Source organism: Anas acuta, chromosome 29 (assembly GCF_963932015.1).
Source record: "Anas acuta chromosome 29, bAnaAcu1.1, whole genome shotgun sequence".
In the NCBI taxonomy this organism is placed as follows: domain Eukaryota; kingdom Metazoa; phylum Chordata; class Aves; order Anseriformes; family Anatidae; genus Anas; species Anas acuta.
In genome coordinates, this window is record NC_089007.1 from 1,317,128 (window position 1) to 1,338,807 (window position 21,680).

At 57.3% G+C, this 21,680-nt stretch overlaps 1 protein-coding gene across 2 annotated transcripts in view; it reads right to left on the reverse strand.

Moving 5' to 3' along the window:
* Positions 1–1,663: 1,663 nt before the first annotated feature.
* SARNP (SAP domain containing ribonucleoprotein) overlaps positions 1,664–21,680 on the reverse strand; it is a 28,326-nt gene continuing 8,309 nt past the window's right edge. For both annotated transcript variants that reach the window (XM_068663567.1, XM_068663568.1), the window contains exons 9-11: positions 20,989–21,057; positions 5,132–5,221; positions 1,664–3,748 (exon numbers count right to left, since the gene is read on the reverse strand). In XM_068663567.1, the coding sequence (XP_068519668.1) occupies positions 3,707–3,748; positions 5,132–5,221; positions 20,989–21,057 (201 nt within the window). In that variant the 3' untranslated portion in view covers positions 1,664–3,706. The remainder of the gene's footprint in view (positions 3,749–5,131; positions 5,222–20,988; positions 21,058–21,680) is intronic.

The following is a 21,680-nucleotide window of genomic DNA, read 5'->3' on the forward strand; positions in this document are numbered from 1 at the left end:
CGCCACGGCCCGGGGAGATGCCGGCGCGGGGCACGGCGCAGCGGCAGCACCGGGGGGACCGGGTGGCTCAGCCCTCGGCCACGGCACTCGGGGATGGGACTGCGGGGTCCTCGAGGTCCCTGAAGTGCCAGGCTCAGGCACGGGGCGTTGAGCTCCTCATGCGGGGTGTTCCCCGTCCTTCCCTGTCCCCCAGCGGATGCATCCGTGGAGCCTCTGCTGCAGCAGGGAAACCTCGGGGGGACGACGGCACCGACCGGCCCCGACACCTCGCCACCGCTCGGGAAGGGCAGCGCTTGGGTTCCTCGGGGCAAGGAGCGCAGAACCGGTGAGTCCGGAGAGGGAAAGCGAGGTCCTGGCACGGCGCAGGAACCCTCCTGGAGCCGTGGAGAGGCTCGGCCGCAGGCTCAGCCCCACGCCGGGGCTCACCGGCCCCACGGCGGCACAGGTGGGGGGCAGCCCCTCCGCTCGCCCCTGCACACGCCAGGCTGCGCTCTTTTGTCCCCTCATTTCCCTGAATTTAAACAAAAGCCGCTTCCAACCCACCCAGGGAGGCCGCGGGGAGCAGAGCCGGGCGCCGCGGGGAGAAGGGGCGCTGGCACCAGCTCGGGACCGAGCCCCCCGCGCCCCGAGCCCCCACCTCCTCCGCGGCCCCCACACTGCGCAGCCCCACCGCTGCTCCCGCCCCCGGCCCCCCCAGGCCTGACCTATAGTCCCACTCGCATTTACAGCCCAAGCGTCTGCTGTGAAAAGTGACTTCATGCTGAATTTGGGCACTGCACGGCGTTACCAGCTCTCACGCTGCAAGCCCCGGCCCTCCTTTTCTTTCGCTCGCTTTCCCACACTTTCCCCCGCTCATTGTGTGCCCGCTGCTTTTTTTCTTCGCCTATTCAGCCCAAATTAGTCACGAGCAGCCCCCAGCTTGGAGAGGAAAAATAAATTAGGTGGTGTTTTAAACACAGTGTGATTGGAACGATTCTCCCCTGCACCCAGGAGGGGAAAGCCCGGCCTTTGAAAGATGCGGCGTCCTCCACCAACAGCCCCCGCGCACGGCCCCGGGAGCGGGCTGGGGACGCGGCCCCGCACGGAGCTCACCGGGTTGCGGTGCCACGGCCACAGGAGGCTCAGCCCCGGCCAGGGGAGGGGACGGGGAGAAGCTGGACCCAGCCCCACGCCGCGGGGAAGGACGGCGTGGGACATGCGGCCAGGCACCAGGTCCTCGTCCCTGCTCTGGGAAGGGGACGGCACCGGGACCCCCGCGTTTGGTTCTCGGCGTGATGAGGTTGGAAGCCCGGAGAAGCAGCTGTGACGAAGCCTCGGATGCCAGGAGAGCTCTGCCTGCCCCTCCTCGGCTCTCTGAGCACCCGTGGCTCCCGGTACCCACACCAGCAGTGAAGGGAAGCTCTGGCCCTGCTGTCCTTACGTGCCTCGGTGGCTCCGACTCCGCTACCACCGGGTGCCAGCCCCAAATCCTGCCCCCGGCCGGAGCAGCAGGGTGGCTCTGGGGGGGCGAGAGGGGACGAGGAGCTGGGGCAGGCCGGGAGCAGGGGGCAGGAGCTGCTTTCTTCAGGGCCGTGGTGTGCCAACGTCTGTCCGTCCGTCCGTCCATCGCAGCTCCATCCCTGCAGCACGCTCCGGCCCCGAGTCAAAGCGACAGACACCAGAATTGCCTTGGAGAAGCAGTTTTATTATGAAACCAAGAACGAAATGCAGTGTTTGCCCTGGCACACTACAAAACATCTCAAGCAAATAACCAGCAGAAGGATCATGAGCCAAATAGAAAATACATCTTACAAAATCTGACATAAAAAAAAACAAAACAAAACAAAACAGAATAAAGTTATTACATTAAATCGGGAAAGAGCAAGGGAGCTTCGATTCACTCAGCCATCGACAACCCAAGACACCACGAAACCCGGACCCCGTGGCTTTTAGCTGCCCTTTGGGAAAGTAAACAAACGTCCAAGGTATTGCTTAGAGTCACTGAGGGCGCACACATGCAGTCAGACTGCAGACATCAGTGGAACAGAAGCAGTTTGAAGACTTCTACGTTAAAAAATATCTATATATTGCTTATTAAGAATCAGGTATAAGCCTCTGGAAAGCTCCGTTTGTACACGCATCCGCTGTTCTCTGGCATCTTAAGGGACCAAGCATGGACAACGCAAACGCCTTTCCCAGAAAAGGTTACAGTCAGAAATAAAAATCCTACAACTTCAGTAAGACTCCAGACAACAGAAGGATTTCGGCCAAAATGCCCACCCAAAAACCCAAGCGGAGGCCTGGACCTCTGCTTATACCTGGGGCCGAGGTATCCGTGCGAGGGAAAGCACTGCTCAAGGTGTAGCAGGAACGAACGCTTGCAACTGGAACTAATTCTCTAGGTACAAAGAAGGAAGAACGGGCACCGGGCGGCTGCTCCCGCTGCCACGGCGCTGCCGGTCCCACAGACACTGGCCTCGGGCTCCTACTCTTCACCACCGGGTGCCCACGGAAGCCGCCCTGAGGAATTGCTCGTTCCAGCCCCCTAGGAACGGAGGTGCCCTCCGAAACACCGCAGCAACAGCGTGAGCTGAACGGGCTGCGGCAGCGCTGCCTTCCGTGGGACCCGGCCAAGGTTTTGCCCCACAACTTGACTGCAACGGCCCCGGTTAACGCAGAAGGAACTGCGTTAGATCAGAGATCTTCAGCCCTGAACAGGTCCCAGGGCAACAGCGGTGCCCTCCCGCGCCCTCCGGCAGCTCGGAGAAGAGCGAGGCTTCTTCAGCAAGTGTGCGAGTCAACCAGCTCGCCAGCTGCTCTGAAGCAAAGAGAGGAGAAAATGAAACCCAGCCTGAGAACACGCTCGGACAAAGGGATTCTGGCGTTGTGTTTAAGGAGAGAAATGTATCGCTGACCTTAGCGGGACCTGGAAAACGTGCGTGAAACACCAGGAGCCCCAGAGGGCTTAACAAGGCCGGATAAATGAAGCGGTCAGGACGGGCTCTGTTTGCAAGCACGCTGCTACCTTTCCCTCCTCGTTTTAGGACACCGGTCTCGATCTAAGGTTAACTGGCAGTTCCTGCCCTGACAATCCCCGCTAGCCTCACCCTGGGAAGGAAGGGGGAAAGGAAGGCGGAACTGCCCCATGTGCTGGCTACCAAAGCGCCGCTCCTCTGTTCCTGAAAACACCAGACCAAATCCTTCCCTGCCGCGCAACCTGCCGGGGCGCAGAGCAGAGCCCACGTCCCTCGTCGTGCTCTCCCGATAAGGCGTCCTTGTCCCAGCCGCCGGGAAGAAACCGCGACACAGCCGAGCCTCGGGGCCCGTTTTCACAAGGTAAAGGAGGAGAGGACCAAGAGATGGAGGCAGCATCGAGACAGCAAACACCAAACACTTCCAACCACTCCTTGCTCCAGCAGCAATTCCAGTGAATTCTTAACCTAGAGCCGTGCCAGCGACAGCCGGGGAAGGACCAGGCTGCAGGGCTTCGGGCTACCAAAATGCAATAAGAACAGTTCCTTCTTTTTGCCCTACTTCTTTTTTTAAAAAAAAAAACAACTTTGTAACTTGAGAGTAAGTAGCACAATCATACAACTATGGGGGTTCCCTGTCTACTCATCACTAAAACCTAGAGGAACAGAGTGTGAGAGAAAGTGGGGGAAAGAGAAAGAGTTATGCACGCACTCGAGGCACACTGCAAGTGGGGGGAAGCTAGGGAGGACCGGCATCAGACAATCCCAAAGCGCTCTGCTCTTTTCCTCTTCTTTGCCTGCAAAAATAAAAAAATAAAAAAAAACAAATAGAAGAAAATTCAAGACCAGCGAACGAGTTCTTCTAAAGTCTCGCCCAACCTGGTGGAGGATTTCCTACCAGCCCAGCGTGGGTACGGCAGCTCCAGCCCCTTCCTGAGCGCGCCGACACAAAGCCCGTTGGAGGGGAGGTTTTGTACCGCGCTTGGCAGGGAGCTGTGAAGGTTTTATTTGAACCCTGGGACAAAGAGAGCCCCCAAATCCAGTAGCAGAAATATACAGTGCCTGAGATACAGTGCTGCTGAAGTCACTTCATCTTGCTGGCAACGCGCTACAAAAGGGTTGAGCTGGGAACAATGCCTACTTTAGAGGCCTAGAAACCCTTCCAGGCAGTGGGGAGGTGGGAAATGTAAAAGGGCAAAGGGTTAACACTCGCCTATTCATGGAAAAGGTGAGAGGGACACACTAAAACGCATTAAATATACTATTGCGTCTCTCAGATATGCCTTTAAGCCGATACACGAGGGGCGTATAAATCTTAATTTTTAGCAGGATAAATAGCCTGGGGGCAACAGAAGCCCTAATCAAGAATCTCCAGGGGAAAGGTGCATTTGAGTGCACACAATACTAGTAAAAAGACCTTTTTGTTCCAGGCACAATCTCCAAGTGACCTAACGGAAAAGCATGGAATCCCTCAGCCCAGCCGCCCCCTCCGCGCGGGCCGCGGGGGCTCATTCTCCCATGCTCGGCAGCAGGCTGGGAAGGCGCGGGGCGGCGCCTCGGCAGCGAGCTCCGAACGGCACAAAAAAGGCCCCTGAGCCCCACCTGGACTCTCGGGGAGCACACCAAACCCTGCTGGTGTGCCCAACCCCGCAGCCACCTGGTTGAGTGGTTCCTGAGCCCCTGCAGCTCGTCCTGCCGCAGCCGTTGCTCGTTTGTTAATGAGTGGGACCCCGTCCAGGAGGAGCCCCCGTGCCCCCAGCAGCGGGCAGAGCTCGATTCCTGCGCTAGGGAGGGCGGCTGCGGGCCCCCAGCTGCACGTGGGGCTCCCCGCAGCTCACCGGGAGCTCCCCGTGTCAGAGGAGGACGAGCTCGTGTGTAGCGTGGCTCAGGACGATGTGAAAGCCTAAAACGGCGCAGAAGTGCCCTGAGGTGGTTACAAATTTAAAAGATGGGCCAAATGCACAGAAGAGAGATCCGCCGAGGGGACGGAACAAAGCACGGAGGAGAAAAGCTGGAAACGGGGTCAGGGTCTCGGTCCTCATTATGCTGCGGGGTCTCTGGGGCTTTATTCTCAACGAGCAGAGGGCCCAGAAGCATCCAGGCCACGGGGAGCACGAGGAAGGGGAGCAGCAAGATGCCTGCGGCGGCCGCTGCCCATCCCCTCGGGAGGGGGATTTTACCTCTGTGTCCTCTGTAGCTCCAGCCCCGGCTGAACTCGTCACGATGCCGAACCGTTCCTTCCTCTTCTTCAGCTTCTCGTCTTCTTCACTCTGGCACAAAGAAGGATGGAAATTTATTTTGCTGGCAAGGCCCCGAGGTACCCGTGTTTATGGGACTCCTCCCCCTGCGCCCAGAGCAGGACAGAGATGCCCGGGCTGAGCCAAATCCATCAGCCTCGGCACAGGGCGCTCGCCGTGGGGGCTCTGAGCACCAGCGCGATGCCCTGGGGCAGGGCAGACCCCAGGGGCTGCCCCTGGCTGACGGTTTTTGGTTTTCGCAGGTGACCTCCCACCCGCACTCGATGCCCCTTCTCTTGGAAACGTTTCCATTTGGAGATGGAAGCTCGGCACTCACCCCACCTTCCCAAGTCCCATTTAATTTATTTCCAGCCTGAACGAGCAAAATCCCCACTGACATTTCCCAGAGCCTTCCGATCCCTGGTTTCTCAAGGTTCTCCAAAAAGCCCGGAGGCTTTTTTTTTTTTTTTTTTTTTATCTCTGCTGCCATCACCCACGCTGATGTCCTCATCAGCGGTAATAACCCAAGCCATCATCGCCCTAACGCCCTAAAAGCCTCCACGCATCCATTTTCTGTAGATTTATCCCCTCGCTCTGGCCTCTCCCAGGTCTCTGCAGCTAAGGCCGGCTGATTGCTGTGCTGCTGCTGCAGTTCCTCCTCCCTCCCTGCCGTTCCGTGCATTTCCCAGCCTCGCTCCCCGACCCACACCTCGCCGTCCCGGTGGGCGCACGGCCTCCCGCGGCCGTTTCCCCTCCTCGCAAACCGAGGGCTGCCAACGCCACCGCCTGGGCCTCGAGACGCACACAGGGCGCAACGAGGACCACAGGGGCGTCGTTTTAAGGAGAATTTTTAAAAACTGCCTCAAATCCCAGTGCGCCACCGGGATCAGCTGCGATTCCCTGCAGGGCAGAGGGACTGAGCCGGACCTGGACCCGTTTACAGAGCAGGGGGAGCACAGCGAGCAGCGAGGTTTGGTCCTGGGTACAGCTTTGGGATGTGAAAGGTGTGATAGATGTCAGTAAATGTTATTTACCCCTAAAAGAGGAGTGGAAACGACCTGCCCACGTCGGCACCTGACACGAGGGACACCGAGGAGCCCAGCGCCGCCCTGGCAGCGGGGCCGATGCACCCCGAGGCACCCCGAGGCTCTCAGGAGCCCCGGCTCTGCAGGAGGCCACCAGTGGCCATGGTCCGAGTGGCTCCCTGCCCTCCTCCTGCACACTCCTTGAACAACTGAGTCCTTGCCAAACAGCGCTGCTGATGCTGCAGGTCCCGCTGAGCCGGCGGTGTCCTCAGCTCACCTGCCCTCCTGCCTACCCCGCAGGCAGCTCCGGCTCTAACCCCACCTGCGTCCCCCCGCCGGGACCCTCAGCACCCGAGCACCGAGGGCCACGCTCGCTGCCTCGGCCGGCCCCAGGGCTGTGGGGGAGCGCCCGTCCCCTGCTCCCGGGGGTGCCTGACCCAGCACCCTGCCCTCCTTGGGGCAGCGGCCCCAAAATCAGCGAGGCGCGAGGCTCGCGAACAAAGGGCACGGGGAGGGATCACCACCACGGGAGAAAGTTGCTCTCGGGAGCAGCGCAGCACGCGCCACGGCCACACAAAGAAAAACTCCGGCCCTGCCCTCGGTGATGGCAAAACGGGGACCTAAAAATTGCCCCCGGTGCCCGCGGGCCCCAAAGCTGCTTCGGCAAAGACGAGCGCTGTGTCTTTAAAGGAGGCTCCCAGGGACCGCAGCGAGCTGTAGGGTTTCATTTATTTTTTCGGTAAGCCACCCCCGCCCCTCCGCCCCCGCCAGTGCCCTGCAGGGAAAGCACACAACGTCGCCCTAAATCAACACCGTCCTAATGATCTCGCTCACTTGACCCCCTAGCACGACAGTGTCAGATGCAAACACGCGTACAATAAACTTCACTCCATCTTTAGCTTCTCGCTGACAGGTTTTGATTCATGGGGTGCTGAAACCCATCTGAGGAAAATTACCTCTATCAAAACGCTGCTATCTCCGCATCTATCAACCCCTGGCAGTGCCCCGGGGCCGTGCTCCGGCGCGCAAATGGGCGCACCAGCATCTGCGGGGAAAGCTGACCTCTCTGGCAGGATGTCAGATTTATTTTCTAACCTTGCTATTTCTAGGCTTGTTCTCTCTGCGCTCACGCCACGATAGTTATTTTGTAGTTTGTCTAAAGAACGGGGGTGGGGGGAAGGAGAGGAAGAAAGATTGTACCGAAGCTAAAACCTCTCCTGAGGCTGGGGAGCAAGGGAGCGCTCCCGTGAGCACCGTGAGCTGCTGGCACGGCGCTGCCTGCAGCCCCAAGGCTTTCATTTGGGGTCGTGGGCTCCATCTGTGGGAGTGCCTCAAAGCAAACAGGGCCACGAGGCGAGGAAGCAGGGCCACGAGGCGAGGAAGCGGGGCCACGAGGCGAGGAAGCGGGGCCACGAGGCAAGGAAGCACGACTCGGTGCTGCTCCAAGCACCTCGGGCTTGCAGCAGCCCTGTGGTGAAGCGAGGCGAGCAGAGAAGCCCCCGGTGAGCCCATGAAAGGTCCCAGGGGCAGCCCGGGTGGCACAGCTCCAGCCAGCACCCATCGCACCCAGCTGTAGCCGCTCGGGTCTCTTGTTCCCAAAAGCTGGAAGGATCCGTTTAAACACTGGACCCCTTTAAACACTGGCCCGTTCCCTCTCTCCTGGGAGAAGGCAGAAGTGCCGCGGCTGGTGCTGGAAGAGTTAATGCCAAAAGGCATTAATTCATGGTTTCCATGGTGCGCGGAGCAGCTCTGGCACTCACCGCTGCCCTGCGAGCGGAACAGATCCGCGCTCGGGGCAGGGAGAGCACAGCTGGTTACCTTTGAAAATGGCACAAGCTCCCCGAGCGCTCAGATCCCCTCTGCCCCCCGGGCTCAGCACGCCGCCAGCAACGCCCCGTGCGGAGGTGGCGCGGCAGCGGTGCTCCGCTGGGATCTTCTGCTCCACTCACCTCCAGGACCCAAACTCGTCCCGAGGGGAAAGCCCCAGCGCCCGCCTCGTTCTTAGTGGGCAGGCCAAGGTTGATCCCAGATCACTTCAAAGCTTCTCGTTGCCTTTCGTGGTCAGGGCAAGGAGCGGGAGCGCTGCCCGCGGCCCCCAGCGCCTGTTTGGGCATTCGGGCTGCTAATAAATGATTCACCGGGAGCATCTCTGGTCTCTGTGCTGCACGAGCTGCTGCAGGGGATGAGGGCAGCGAGGCCGCTTCGTCTCTTAGCACGTCCTCCTCTGCGCTCGCAGCATCCAGGCTCGGGCACGCAGATCACACAGCTGCTGCTCCATGCGTGCGCCGTGAAACGAGGCTTCGGGAGCAGCGCCCGGCTCATCGCAAGCACCTAGGCAGGGGAAAAATGAAGAACCAGCGTGGCTCTTCATGGAATATCCCGAGTTGGAAGGGACCCATAAGGATCAGCAAGTCCAACTCCTCTTCGGGAGGCTCTGCACAGATTCAGAACAGGCAGGAACCAAGGGGAAGGTGAGGATGCACTGGAGATGCTCCACGTGTCCATGTACAGCCGCCCCGCGGCGTGACCACAGCTCGCTGCTGTGGTTTGGGACCTGCCACGTACCAGGTAAGGCGACCACCTCCTTCAAGGGGGCACAGGGTGACTCCTTTGGTGCACCACCACCACGTCGGAACAGCCAGGCTGCTGCGAAATCTGCCCCCGGGCCAAGCTTCACGCTGTGCGGTCAGAGCGCTTTGCTCTGCGCAGATTAGAGCAGCCCCAGGAGAAAAGCGCTCTGAATCTGCAGATGAACCCTGGAGTGTCCTCATCACAAATGCGGGGAGAGAGAGAGAGAGAGAGACACGAGCCTCCTCCGTAATCACGCCCTCGGTGTTTTCATCCGCAGAGAAAGGCAGGGTGTGTGCCCACATGTGTGTAAGCCGGGCCCTTCTGGTCACTCTCCTGTATCTCGCTGCAGCATGACGGATGGCAGGATGAAAAGCAGAGCCCCGAGGCTTTCAGGCGATGGTAGATTAATGATGACATGGCCTTGACCTCCAAAAGGTAAAGGTTATGAAACACTCAAGGGTAACTGGGCTTCCAATTTCATACCCGGAGGGTGAATGACAGCAACTGATGGTTTTATTCTCAGAAACACTCCAATCCTAGGACGCGCAGCTGTCACCCACCACCTTTTTGAAATTCATCTCAACGTATTTATTCCTCCTGCTTCTTTCTCCGTGCAGGCTCTATCTGAGCGCTCCCAAGTCCTTCTGGAGCCTCCATCAGCCAGGGCACGAGGTGATGGGGAAGCCAGAGCCCATACAGAAGCGCTCCACGCACGGCTGGTGGCCCTTCCCACCCGGACCTGCGAAACTGCTTTCAGAGGGGCCAGGGTTTGGAGCTCATCGCAGTGGGACACGCGTTGAGACCAGCACGGACACTCGCAGCCCCTCTCCAACATAACGCCAGCACCAGGACTCCACGAGGCTCAAATATCCGACACAAGCTCCTATCCAGGTCCTTACACAAACAGCATGTTGGAGACACCCGTGATGCTGCCAGCACGAAGGGACGATTTCTAAAAATCACAACTTGTTCAAAATTACACCACTTATGCAGATCCAAGGGCCTCAGTGCATGCCAGAATCATTAAGCACGGCTTTATCTGCACGGAAAACAGATCCAAACCCCCAGTGCCAGAAGCACAACTCGGAAGCGTCCCACTGACTGCCTCGCAGCAAGCCGAGGGCGACTGCAAGTTCCTCCTCCACGCACGGCAGCATCCAGGGTAGCTGCTTCCCAGTGGCCTCGGAGGATTTACACGTTTTACACATTTGCTGCTGCCTTTTCTGGAACTCGATTACAGAATTAGCCCACCACGTCACCTCAAGTTAAAGTAAAGCTTGATCTTCTGGCTTGCTTCACCTGTAAAAAGCTTTCTGTATCTGCCTGGGACAGGTGTAGTGCAAAAACGAGCGGAAATCTAAGATCTTTGTTAACAGAAGGAGATGGAAAAATTAACGGGCATCGGTTGTTTGAAATGCTGTGCCCAGCTCTGGCTGTACACCGGAGAGGTCCCCATTTACTCATTCACGCTAACGAAACTCGAGCGACACGGTGGAGGGCTTCCTTACGGCACGACCTTGGTTCTCAGCAGCTTTTTCAGCTTTACCCAAGCTGAGGGCACCAAGCGGCTGCAGAGCTGGCTCCTGGCCCCTTCTTCCACCACCCAGCTCAGCCAACAGGTCGGCGAGGCAGAAAACGAAGTGGTTTCCTGCACCTCGCGTTGAGCAGAGGGCAGGAGCTGGAACAGCCGGCAGTTCTGAGGTTTTCCTGTGTCAAGACAGCGCGGCTCTCACAGTTAGAAGTTTATGCTCACCCCAAACGGGATCAGCGGGGGAGGAAGACAAAAAGTCACAGACAAGTGCTAAGAGTACACCTGCAACTCTCCCAGCGCTTCAGTGCCGGAGTTGAAAAGCATTCTTCGACTTAGACGTCAGAGATGAAACAAACATGTCAGGAATGCCACATGGCAAAGTGAAGGAGACACACTTCAGGTGCACCACAAGGCAAAAGGCCTCGGAAGGGGCTTTTCATCTCTTTGCACCCGCTGAACGGCATCTGAAATATCATAAGGCACTTCCAGAGGCTCTTCCGTCCTGCAGTTCGCTCACCCCAGCGTGGGAAGGCTTCTCCACGGCCCCAGGTTTAGGAGCCTTACACCTGGCTCTGAGGGCAGAGGCCGGACAGGGTAAAAGCTGCTCGGCACCCCAGAAGAGTTTTCCCCCCGAAGAGTCCAGCTGTTATTAAAAAGGAGCAATCGGGCGATGACTGAACACGATTTGAATTGCACATTAGCCCCAGATTTAAAAAAAAAAAAAATCCATTCTATTCAAACCCAACGAGCGCAAAAACGGCAACACCCCACGGCAGCGTTAACCCTTCCCCGGCAAGCAGGGGCTCGAGCCCACGCGCCCCGGTGGGGCCACGCCGAGCACGCCACGACCTACCAGCGAGCCGAAAAGCCTCCCGTCATGGCCAGGTGCTCACCACGGTCAGCTTTACGAGGCAGAAGAAGGAGGGGAAGTTCCATGGGGGTGGTGGAAGCAGCGCACGCTTGGTGCACGTGTGCCTGCCGTGGCTGCTGGCGCAGTGCGAGTCGCGCACGCTCCTGCTCCTGGGGATCCCACTGAACGCTGCCTGGTTTTGAGGCGAAGGCGATTTTATCTCCAGGCTTTGCACACAGGCTCCAAGGGCTGGGAAGCCAGGCGAGTGCCTGCCGCTCCTCGCCCCGAGGGGAGAAGATTTGTTGGTAATAAGCGAGATCCTGGTTTGGAGAGAGACCAAAGAGCTTCCTCCTGCTACCCAGAGGCTCCCAACACACCTGTGGTGACTTTGTGTCCCGCAGGCACACCGAGGTGCTGCGGGAGGGCAGTCAGGATGTGTGCGGGGCATCCTCATGGTCGGTGGCCAAGGCAGGGATGAGCAGCACGGCCCCACTTCCCTGGACTGTGGGCGAGGCAAGGACAAAACGCTGCGGAGGCGTGCGGCACCGCTAGGTGAGATTTTGGGGCAGCAAGATCCCTACAGAAAGACCCAAGAGCAGCCAAAGCCCCAAACGGGGCCACCTCCCCTGGGCAGCCAAGTTCCATGGCAAAGAAACAGATCTTTGGGGAAAACTAAGAAAAGGAAGCGTGCAGGCTGCCAGCCTCCACCCAGCACCTCCTAGAGCCATGCTACAAGGATGCTCCTCGCTTCCCTGCGCCACATCTTCAGGCTTCTTGCAGCCAGAGGAGATAAAAGGCGGTAGCTAAATGCACCCGGAAAGTACCTTACGTTTGATCTTTTATGGTCACTTAATTTGGTTTCTCCATTACTGCCGAAAGCTCCAGGTTCTAGCAGAGCTCGAAGGGCAATCTGGTGACAGCGCTGCCGCTCCGCAAATATTTGGCTCCAGCCCATCCCTAGGAGTTGTTAAATCTGCCCAGTTATTCCCCAGAACGCCGACCCGCAGCCAGCTGCGCTCCAAAACGAAGCTGCTTTTGGCCCCGCGGGATGAGCTGGGCTGCTGGAGGGCCTAAGACCGTGTCCCACTGGTGCTGAGCAGGATTTCTGTGGTGCTGCTCCGAGGAAGCTCTGCGCCCCCACCAAAAGCCACGGCCGCCGCCAAAGGCTCAGCGCAGCGTCACCGCAGGGCCCAGCGCTGCTGCGGTGGTGAAAGAGCTTCGTTAATCTTCCGAGAGCAGAAGGAGCTGCTTGAGTTATCTTAATTAAATGGATTAGATGGAGAGGAGGGGATCCTCAGCAGAACTTCCCGAAGTTTAATTCAGCGAGAGACATTCCTCACGGTCCCCCTTCGCACCCTCCGCACACACACAGCGCACACACGCACTCCCCCGTGCATTTCACAGGGCTTTTTTTTTTTTTTTTTAATTTTAAGCTGTTTTTACTTTTGTCCTCGGCCGTGAAGAGGGGTTAAGGGGAAACCTGACTTTGTTTCCCTAGCTGCGATTCGAATGGGTTGTGGAGGGCCGGAGCGGGAGCCGGCTCTGCCATTCTTCCCTGGCTGCTCCTCCAAATTCCTGCAGCCAAATGGTTCAAGAGCCGCTGAATGGCACACATAATGACATCATTGATTGAACCATAATAGAAGGGAAAAGGGGGGGTGGGGAAAAGATGTATTTGTGTTACAGACAAAAGCTAAGTTCTGTTTCACAGCAGGGACCAATGAAGAACCAGATGACTGGACAGAGTGAGGTCAGAGAGTCCCCCCCAGCATTGTCTTCCCTTTGAGCGAGCCCTTCGCCACTCCCTGAAGGTTTGTTAGGGACGCAAATCCTTTTCAAACGGCACCAGGGATAAATACCAGATCAGGAGTCCTGCTGACCTCGCGCAGCTCTCTCGTCATTTATTTTTAAAATGACATCGTGGGTGTGTGTAAGTGCGCGTAAAGGGCCGGGGTGGGGGGAGCGCTTCGCAAGGGGTCGATTGTAAACACCAAATTACTGCAAAGTTGGAGCCTGGCAGAAGCCAGAGGCGGCTGCAGGGATGCTGGGGGCTCTCCGCGTGCTGCAGGCACTGGGTTTGGTATTTCACAAGGGCCTTCCCTCCGTCGGGACCTGGCTGGTTGAGCAACGCTCGTGCTCGTCCCCGCAGCGTGGCAAGGAGCTCGGAGGGCAGGCAGCTGCCAAGGTTGCGCTGGAAGCAATGTTTGGGGCTGCTTTGGGTGCTGGTTTCATGCCCTGCCTAGGCTCAGGCTAAAAATACCCCAGGGTTTCTATTGAGCTGCAGGAAGATAATGCAAACCGCAGAGCTCGCAGCTGTAGAAGGGCGCCCGATGCTCTCTCAGGCCCGGCCACAAAAGTTTCCAGCACAAAGAGGAAAGAGCGAAAGCGCCCAGACCCTGCACCAAGCTGGGAGCGCTGCGGGTGTAGAGCTGGGGGAAGGCTCCGGGGTGGTTCTGCTCAGCACCTCCCGCTGCTCCCTCCTGCAGCACCGAGCCTCTGAGCCCCCTTACCCGTGCCCTGCGTTCCCTGGGGCACTGCCCACGCTGCGGGGCCGCGCCAGCCCTGCCTGCTGGAGTTTATCCACGAGGACAGCGAGAGCAGACGTGCCAGCAGAATGAAGGTCAGCCGTCTGCGCAGCGCTGCCCTCGCCTTGCAAAGCCTCCGCTGAACAAAGCTGGGAGGCCGAGAATTAAAGCTCCTGGCAGGGAAGGAACAGAACCCAGAGCAGAGCAAGGAGGGAGAAGGGGAAGAGCCCAACGTGCACGAGCCCCGTGCTGCTGCTGCCCATGCAGGTGTGGAAGCTGGAGGCAGGTCCTGCAAGATGAGGCGGGCTCTCAGCCCCTCGGGCTGAACACAAAACCTCCCTGCAGGCTTCCAGGGACGTGGCCAGAAGGCAGCAGTGTCTCTGCTGGAGCTGCCCGGGGCAGAGCTTTGCATTCCTGCACTGCTCTGTGCCTGCAGGCACACGGCCAACACAGCACGGTGAAGTTCAGCTTCCACCTGGGCAGTGTGGCTGCCCGTTTGCTGCAGCGCTCCCGAGGCTCCTCGTACTTTGTGTAGCACGACCGAGCTTTGCACCTCGTGAACCTGCTGCTTCCTGGTAGCTTGACTCAGTCACAACCACGGGAAGAGAGTCAAACCTGCCGAAGAGCGATGAGTACTACGCCACGAAAATAGCAAACGCCTGTGGAGGCAGGAGACCTGGGTTTATCTCAAGCTTTTAAGATTTGCCTTGTTCGGAAGGGATGACAACCCCTTAGAAGGCGTCCCAACCCAGTAACTGTGTTCCAAATTCACCTTTATTCTCCTGCATGGGAATCAAACTGCACACAGCCAGCGGCTGCGAGCCTCAGCACCCACATCTGCCAGCTCCAAAGCCCTCCGGGACGTTTCTACGAGCTGGCAAGAGGAAAGAAAAGCAGAGCCCAAGGCAAGGAGGCCACCCTGAGAGCAACCAGGGTGAGAGTCAGCTGGCGTGGTGGGTGGCCACGCTTGTTCTCAGCGATGAAGGCAAAGAGCAGCGGGACAGCAGAGCCTTTGAAGGCACCGGGCATCTTCCAACACGCGGACGCTGATGACCAGCAGCCTGCCAAACGTTCCGTGAAAGCAGCTGACACGCAAACACCATTTCTCCAGAAAACACCTCTGGATATTTTCTCTGCTTGGCTGAGTTGTTCAGATCTTGTTCTCCCCACTGCTTGCACGATGAAGAGGCTGTTTCTTTCTCCATGTGCAGCAATGGGAGCTGTTCGGGTCCATGGCACGCACCTCTAGATGACCTTTAAGGTCCCTTCCAACCCAAACCATTCTCCAATTCCATGACCTCTAGCTGGTTAGGATTGCAGTGAGATTCTTCCTTCCAGCAACAAACCCAGATGGTTTTTCTCCCCTGCGTACAGTCTAGAGTTATTGAGGGGCTGCAAGGGAAAAGGCTGGCTGCAGAGAAGTTCCCATTTGCCTTCTAGGAAAGCTGATACCTCCGCTTCCTTGCACAATCCCATCCCACGCCAGCAGGACCACCAGGGAGCAGGACTGGAAGCCACAGCCTCATCCCTCATCCCAGAGGGGACTATTGCACTGCCCTTGGCCACGGCACGTCGGGCCAGCAAAGACCACCACCAAGCCCCTCCTGGGGAAGTGGTTGCTCTGTCTTCAATGAAAAACCCCAAAAGCAACAACATATAGTCCTGCCAAGACTTTACATCGCCCTGTAACCTCAGAGGTTTTTTTCCACGGGGTTACAGCCTCGTGAAGGTTTGGGTCCGTTTTCAAGCGCACCAACAAGGCTGACGCTGGCCCTACTGAGCCTTCCCTCCCCACGTTTGGGGGGCTTCAGCTCTGCTCCCCCAGCCAGCCTCCCACCCGCACCTTCACCCCCAAAAACTGACGGCCACGCGGATGAGGGCTGGGATTAGGAAAACAACAACGCTGAGCCCAGCACGCTGCCCACGAGGGCTGCCTGGGCACAGAACTGTTAAAAACCACCCAAAGCCCACCCGTGACGCGAGGGGAGCGGCACAACCCCCCCCTGCAGCGGGCGGCAGCGGTGCAGCTCCCTCCTGGGCGACCCCAGAGGGGGGCAGGGGCGGCAGAGGCCGGGCTCGCAGCACCCTTGTGCTAAAACGCCCGTGCCTGCCAGCACTATTCTTCACCTTGTCACTTCCCATTATCTTAAACCAACAGGGCTGCATTCAGCCGCTTGCCTTGGAAAACAGCGAGGGCGCTTCGCAGGGGCCGGGGGAAGGAGCGGAGCGGGCGGCGGGGCCGGCTGCACGCGGTGAGCGCGCGTGCGCAGAGCGGGCAGGGGTCCTGCCCCGGCCCTCCGGAGGACACAGAGGAACACCAGCCCTTCGAGGATTTCCAGAAATCCTCACGGGGAGCAGCTGGAAGCCCTCCAGCAGTTACCTGCGAGAGCATTGAGGTGGGGTGCCCCCAGACCGCTCTCTGGAGCCCGAGGCTTGCCTTCCAACACACAGTTACCCATCTGCAGTCACCTTTGTTTAGCAAAAGCTAACGCAAAGAGAGGCACCGAACACCTCAGCCTTCCTCGGGCTGCCTGCTGATGAAGTCCTCTGTGAGCATTCCTGCAATTAGCACGGGCTAGCAGTTTTCTGGACAGTCTCCCTACAGAACGCCAGCCCGTCAGCTTCGACGCCGCTCGCTAGCGCACGACTTTTGTACCAGGGTCTCTCTGACTTTGCTTCCACGCATTCGCGCGACTCTGGCTGCATTCTTTTATTCTGACCTACTTTCTACTTCCTGCAGGACTGCTGAAAAGTTTCTGTGACATGCAAAAAAAACCCCACACGTGAGGTGTTTCAGAGGGCTTTGCTTTCAGTTCACTTTTTAAACCAGGACTATTTTTAATCTTCCCCCTGTGTAAATCCAGCTGCCTTAGTTACCACTAGTCCAACTCAGAGGGAGATTGAAAATCCTTTAAAAATTACCTAAAGCGGCTTTTTTAAATACCTAAAAATATTAAGGTTTAAAAAACTTAACGTCATGGGAATTTGAGGGCATGTGAAAGAGTCCTGAATGTGGCACCGGTCGCAGTGCGGTCACGGCACACCAGCTCCTCCGTACCTGGCAGGCTGTGCTGCCCGTTCCACGCATCACAGCGATGCTATCGCAGAGAAAAACTTCTTGAAATTGTGATTATAAAGAAGTGCCAAGTGCTATGTAAACCCATGCCAACAGCAGGACTGGTACCGTGGTCCTGAGGGGGAAGGACGTGGGGGCAATGTCCAGATGAAGCAATTGACACTTCAGGACAAGGCCTCCTCGGCCACCGAGGGGTCGCAGCACGCTGAAGATGTTTTTCTGGGCCATCTTTTTATGTATTCTAATCACCTTACAGAAGGTAAGAGGGAAAGAGGAATTAAAATGAAGACCAGAAAGAGAAGGGCCTGGGTTACAACCCAGAGGAGACGGCGCTCCTCCACTCCGTGCCCCAGCAGAGAGGAGAGCAACGGAGACACGGAGGTGACGACAGGCAGAAGTAGGGAGCTCGAGGAAAAAAAATTATGCAGGGACACGCGGCCTTGCAGAGCTCCTGCTCTGCCTTCAGAGTGACAGCAAGACTCGTTTCTTGAGCACAAACTGGCCACGTAAGCCAGCTATACGTGGTGGCGCATGCCTGAGAAGCACAACACATCTGTCCTAGGAACAATCCCCTTCCACCAGGCCGTTCCCCTCCCTCCTTGCCAACATCAGCACTTCTCCCCACCACCACTCCTTGCTTCCTTGGTGGTTAATAGCTTCTCATCCGGGGTTGGCAGGGGGTGCTTGGAAAGATTGCAGGCAGAAAAATTATCCAGGAAAAGGATTCCTCCTCAGCACGTTATTATAAGCTTGCTGGAAGCCAAACAATTAAGGCAATTGTTTTCTCTCTCTCATTTAGCTATTTTGTATACACACAAACGTTCTGCTGGTCGACTGACCCCTGCTCTGCTCCACCACCACACCAACGTCACGCAGTCAGCCTGCCAGCTCTCTCCGGCTAATCTCAGGCAGCGAGCGCAGCAGTTCTCATCTGCCCCACGTAAAACAAGCTCTCATTAACGAGAATTAAGCCAGCATTAATCCAGAACCCTGACCGACAGACGTATTAAAACATGAACTCCTCCTAGCCAGGGGTCAGCACCTTTAGATCGGGGGGATACTTCAGCACGCGGTGCTGCTGCTGCTGCTCAGGACCCCAACTGCTCTCGCGACACGTCCCGAGGCTCGGTGCCCCAGCTGTGAAATGGGAGACCTGCAGCTGGGCGCAGAGAAGTTCTTCGAGGCGAGACACGGCTCAGGAGGCACGCTGCAAACAGAGAAACTCTCCCCGTGGCCGCCCCTGACCAGCCCGCCCGAAAAGCCACCAAGGCAACGATGGGAAAAATCGGGCAATTCCCCCAGAGCATCGGGAGAATTGGGTGATTCCCCTGAGAGGATGGGAAAATCAGGCAATTCCCCCGCGAGGATGGGGACACCGTGAGCACTCGTCCCCTGGGGCAGGAGATCTGCAGGCAAGGAGCCTTTGTCTGCCCGCCGTCGAGGACGTGCACCGGGACTCCCGACTGGAGTGACCTTGGCGCAGCCGCGTCACCTCTGCGCTCGCAGCCCCGACCCGAGGAGGGTTAATCAGCTAATTGTTTGCGAGGCACTTGGAGACCTCCGCGTTAAAGGGGAGATAGAAAAGCCAATTATTTTGGTCATCTGCTCAGATTGGGAAAGGTATTTGATAATGTGATCCTAAGGTGGCAAGCAGAGCTTTTATGTTATCCCAAGGGCTCTCGCTGTCCATTTGGTGCCAACACTTCCCCAGCGGGAGCCTTAGGAGGCTATTTTATACATAAAGAGCGAGCCTTCCCCTTGGAGAAACGCTTCTGAACCACGACCACGGCGCAGGCAGCTCCCTCTGCAGCATCAAACCCTGCATATAAAACACGCAGCTAAACACCCTCCCCTGGGGAGCGGCGAGTTGGAGTGTTACAGGGAGCAGCTGCCGGAGAGAGGGAACATTTACAAGTGTGGGGGGTTAAGTACAACTAACAGGAGTCAAGGGATGGTAGCTTCAGGTCAGAGCGTGCGCTTGAACAGGAGGCCTCGGAGGGGAGAGTTAGTGCTACGGGGAGATAAACGCTTGCTTGATTTATTTTAAAAATTAATTTGATGGCCTCGTGCTGCCTTGAGACAAACGAGCACCTGCCTCCGCGGCTCGAGCAGAGCCAAGCTTTCTGTTCTGCCTGCTCTCCTCTCAGCAACCCGGGTCTTGCTTTCCCCTTCAGGCAGGGAGGAAGAGGATTTTAAACTTGAAAGATTTCTACGCTAGAGGGCTAACGGAGGGGGAAGGGGGGTTCAAAGCTACAGATGAGTTCACAGCCACTAACGCAGCTCTGTATTTGCTCCCTGCTCACAGCAGGCCTGAAATCCCCCTTAGCTACGATTCCCCCCCCCAACATCCCTACCCCTCCCCAAACCAATTTGAATAGGAAATGAAGTGTGGCTCCGTGGAGACAATGGTTTATTGTAAAGTTTTTGCTGCGACGCACGGTATAAAAACCTGCCAAGACACATGTAAACATTCGCAACTGCCAGGCTCCTCCGTAATGAAAAGCTATAAAGAACACCCAGGTGGGAAGCACAATACCACCAGCTAATTAAAGTAACCAATAATATTCCTCCCAGGAATGCAGGAGTGTGTTCCGCTCAGTGGGAGAAGCCACTTCTAAGCCCATGAACTCGGCTTCCTGGTGGAGCAAACAAAAAAAAAAAAAAAAAGAAAAAAAAAAGGACACAGCACAGCGAGGCGGGCGCTGCTCCGCGGAGCGCGGGGCGCACAAAAAGCCGAGCGCGGGGCAGCCGGGGGCTGGAGCTGAGCTGCTGCGAGCTGAGCTCGTTGGGGAGCTGCTTGGGGAGCTCAGACCTCACGTTTTGCGTTTTTTTTTTTTGGGTTTTTGGCATGTGCAGGGACCACGGGGCAGCTCCGGGACCCGGCTCCTTCCCCAAGCCCCAGCAGCACGAAGCTGCAGCCGCACAACCCTGCTGCGGGAAGGCCACAGCCATAAACATTGACAAGGCATATATCCCTCCTGAAAAATGGGAGCTCCTAGTGACAGGGTTAATGATGTTTGAGCAGCCTCTCACCCTGAGCTCCACATATCCCAGCGTTAATGCACTGGCCTCCTTCCCCCACCCCCAAAGGGACAGGAGAGGGAAGGGGGGGGGGGGGGGGCGGGAAACAGCGACCTCCAATGCCAGATATTTTCTACATCAGTGAATTCCCAGGGCCGGTAGAATAAAGCAGAACGCTCAGAGATGGAGAAGCAGGCAGCAAAAAAGGTCAAATCCATCCCCCCGAGGTGGAGAGGGGCTTATTTCGCAGGGCTGGAGGGAAGAGAAACCTCCCCTCGCTCTTACCCTTTCCAGCTGGAGAGGAGAGGTCTCCATGCCAACACCAGGCAGCTGTTAGAACCGGACAATCCTTCCTCACTCCCCGCTATTTCTGAGCACTGCTGCGGCACGAGGGTCATTAAAGCCCGGAGGAGAAGGCCATTTGTGACCGGGCAGCACGCGGGATGCTGCGTCGACCTCAGAGCACATTGATCCTTCTCCGTCTCACCCAAACACAACACCCTCAGCTTCTCCCCACCCTGCCACAGAAGCCGTGCAGGCAGGGAGGGCATTACCACGCTGCCAAGCACAGCGTTCCCTGCACACACACACCCCAAAGCCACCCCGCGGGCTGGAGGCCAAGTGCAGCTCCATCTCCTGCCCTGCTGCCAGCCACCGGCTACGCATGAGGACCGGAGAGCCCACGGATTTCTCCCTGGCAAAATAAATAGCTTGAAGACCAAACTCACCCCCCTGCAAAGCTCAACTCATCGGTACCTCAGAGTTATTTGCTACCAGGGAGCTCCGGACTCCTCTTTGTGGAGCTCGTTACCTCGGTCTTTACAGGCTCGGCTCCTACCCCAACCAGAAACGGGCGCTTACGCAGCGCGAGTCAAATGCCCGAAACCAAACCAATTTCACAGCCTGCCCACCAGCGTCGCTTCCCATGCTTTAAGATGAACAACTTTAAAATTCAACGCCTCTATCCACCCATCATAACTTCCTCAAAACCACGTTAAAAACGTCTCACACAAAACAAACCGAGGAAGAGATAAGGAAGCGCCGCTGACAGAACTCCCCCGGGGCCTGGCGCCCACACCGCTGCATGAATAACAAGATGTAAAAGCAGCACGAGGGCTCTGAGCGTCACTGAGTGCTATGGGATGGAGCACTGGGCTCCTCTGGAGCTGCAAGGAGTGTCCTGGAGGCCAGTGCACCTTACCTTCTTGGAGAGCGAAGAGACATTCAACCCAAATCTCTGAGCCCTTTCCTTTAATTTATCCATGTTGACCTATAAAGACATAGGAAACGATTTATGGTTTAAAATCACCACCACTCGAGTAGCAGCAGCAGCCCAAAGCTGGCCTGGTGGCTCAGAACACCCAAAAGGATAAACCCCAGGGTGGTGGCCCCCTCCTGAAGGAGCTGCTGCACCTGGTACTTGTCCTGTGGGAGTCCAGCCAACACAAACAAGAATTAAATGACCTCTCGGGCAGACTTGCCCACACTCCTGGAAATTATCACTGCTCTCTGGCTGCCGCAGGTTTAAGAGATCCTTGCTGCACCCTCGTTCTTCCCAAACTATGAAGTCACGTCTGAGCAGGTCCTGTGACCGAGCAGCTTGCCAGCAGAGCACCCAGCCTCGCTGGAATTTCTTGGAGAAGTGAGCACCGCCCTTACAGCACTTGTCCCTAGCAGCACAGCTGGGCACTTCCAGGGAGAAATCCACAGCGTGAGCTCTGCAGAGGAAGCCCTGCTGCTGTTCTGCCCCTCAGATGTTCATGCAAAGTCTTTTATGCCCCTGGCACAAGAGAAACCCAGAACTCTGCCCCGGGACAGATCTTGGGGTGCCTTAATGCTGCTCCCCTCATCCTTAGGCCAGCACCAAGCCAGCTGCACCGTGCGACCACAGCT